The 2,411-nt window shown below is 40.3% G+C and overlaps 1 protein-coding gene across 1 annotated transcript; it reads right to left on the reverse strand.

Annotated features, from left to right (window-relative positions):
• Positions 1 to 170: 170 nt before the first annotated feature.
• Positions 171 to 1,438, reverse strand: LOC139471825 (uncharacterized). Its single transcript, XM_071254327.1, has one exon. The coding sequence runs from the start codon at positions 1,436 to 1,438 to the stop codon at positions 290 to 292; it is 1,149 nt and encodes a 382-aa protein (XP_071110428.1). The 3' UTR covers positions 171 to 289.
• Positions 1,439 to 2,411: the final 973 nt, after the last annotated feature.

Below are 2,411 nucleotides of genomic sequence, written 5' to 3' on the forward strand. Positions count from 1 at the left end.
TAATTTTTTTTATATTTGGCTGTGCTTGGAAGTTTTTCAAATAAATTTTCAACAGGTTTTAACTATAGTATCTTAAATGATATACCTATATTGACAGCAACAGTAAATAACGTTTACTTTTTTTAACATTTGACTTATTCACTGGTCGGCAGAATATAAACATGATAAAACTCAGCTTTTCACTTATCATTTTTTTATATTTCAATTTTTGGGAAAAATTGGATTTCTCAAAGGTCTGGTCTAAGAAGCCTCTCCTGTAATTAGATGGCACAGAATCACAGATTCCAATCTATTTACTGCGTCGTCCTGTTAACAATTTCACAGGTGTCAATAAAGTTTCCATAAGCCTCCAGAATCCTGAACTTGCCCGTCGGTGTGTCTCTCTTGGCGGAGAGCTTGGTCCTGGTGAACACTTGGCTTTTTCAGTTTTCTCTCTGTGAAGTATCCTTGGGCTCTTTCTTGTATTTTTTATGGCAGCTCTCGACAATCCAGTGGAATTATGAAATTGGGATTCAGTTCTGTTACCTGCTTGTCGATGACTCCCAGATGTAATTCTTTGAGAACTTGAACTGTCTAGTTTTTCTGTCAGTTTAGGAACAGTTGGGGGCATCACCATTTCTTCTCCAACTGAGTTCTTCATTGTCGATCGATGCAGTCGACTGTCACGAGGCTCTGACTGTGAGAGTTCACCAAAATCATCAACTCCTGAAAAAGTATGACGTTTCTTTCCAGAACAATTGTTATGACCATCTTCATGATTAAATCTTAGCCTTTTAGTACTGCTGTTCATAATTTCAGGCTCACTAACAAAACTGGACAGTTTACGTTTTTCTGGAAATCTTTCACTTCTCAAACATTGTGTACCGATCTTCCTAGCAGATCTACGAACAGGAGTGTTTGCGGGGTTTTTCTTCTGTTGATTACAAGATGGCACAGATACTCTAGATAACACAACAACTGGCTGGCTGTAGTTCTGATTAATGTCAGCTATACTTATAGGCCTGTTGGACTTGTCTGACATATACCCTCTCTGTCCTTTTGTCCCACCTGCACGACTGTTCTCTAAGTTCACAGCCCTCTTTCTGGTTGCCTCATTACATTTAGGCTTTAACCTGACATTAAACAACAGCATGTAGGGGTATGCTACCAGAGTCTTCCCGTTCTGCTTGAATCCCAGTTTTTCAGAAGCTTTCCAGTACTTCTTTGCACAAGAGACTGTATACTCTTTTGTGTCCACAAACCCCAACAGCCGGCCCCTCTCCTCGGCGTACAACACTGCTCGAATAACAGGCTCCATTGTTTCGAAAGAGATTACTTCGTTTGATCTTGATTTTAAGCTGGATTCTTCAATGTTGACCCTGATCTTGTAGACATTGTTCTGATGTCTAATGATGCGTGTGTGTTCCACCATGACGTGAAAAGTAAGATGTCTTAACATCAAATGTCAGATTCTTTCCTGAGACTTCATTTCTGAAAATAAAAGAAAACATGATGATACTATTTTCGGTAAGAGCAGCCTAACCAGCGCAATAACTAGAACCCCTTGGACATTAAAATAGGTCCCAGTAACCCATGCTGGCCATAAGAGTTGAAGAAATGGATTGGATCGTCAGACTTGGTGACTTGGTTCATAGTGTGTCCTGTACCCTGGTGGCATGGATTGTTGTTCACAATATCAATCACTGGGTTGTCTGGTCCAAACATGATTATTTACAGGCTGCCATCATATTGCAGGAATATTCCTGAGTGAGGCCTAAAACAACAGACGAAAATGAGTTGTTCCTTTTCCGGGGCACTTTCTGATTCTCATCCAAAATGTTCTAACATTTATTTTCAAATTTGGAAAAGATCAACATAGAAGAATGGCTTATAAAATCATGAAAATGTCCTCTTACCACTTGTCACTAGACAAATCGGAACACCTTTAGAATACAGTACAACTTCTCGTGAGGATGATCACTGCCATAGGTCACGTCTCAACCAGTTTTGTGATAATCTGTCAAACATGAACTCGCGTCCCTCAGATTGTTAGTCCGACAGCTAACCGACTGAGCTACATCCACACTGTTAAACTTGTATTGCAATACTGATTAAAAAGTTACCTTGTAATGCCTCAGACATTACGGAACTGATCAGAAAGGGTTGAATAGGTGACGGTCACTTTCGAAGTTTATGGGTGGGCATGGTGTCTCATGACTACAGTCAGTGGACACTTAAGTGTCTGAAACTCAGCAGAGGAAACTGAGAGCCTTTAGGGCCAGCACATTTCAAAAACTGTATGTCCAGTGGAAAAACTGTAGGCCCAGAAGAAAAACTGTAGGCCCAAACATTTTAGCTGAACCAGGGAGACATGCTCTTACAATATCAGATTAAGAACCAAGGAAGTGTAGCCGGGGTGGTGTTTATGATCA

Source organism: Haliotis cracherodii, unplaced genomic scaffold, assembly GCF_022045235.1.
Source record: "Haliotis cracherodii isolate W230 unplaced genomic scaffold, xgHalCrac1.p SCAF_23, whole genome shotgun sequence".
Lineage (NCBI taxonomy): Eukaryota > Metazoa > Mollusca > Gastropoda > Lepetellida > Haliotidae > Haliotis > Haliotis cracherodii.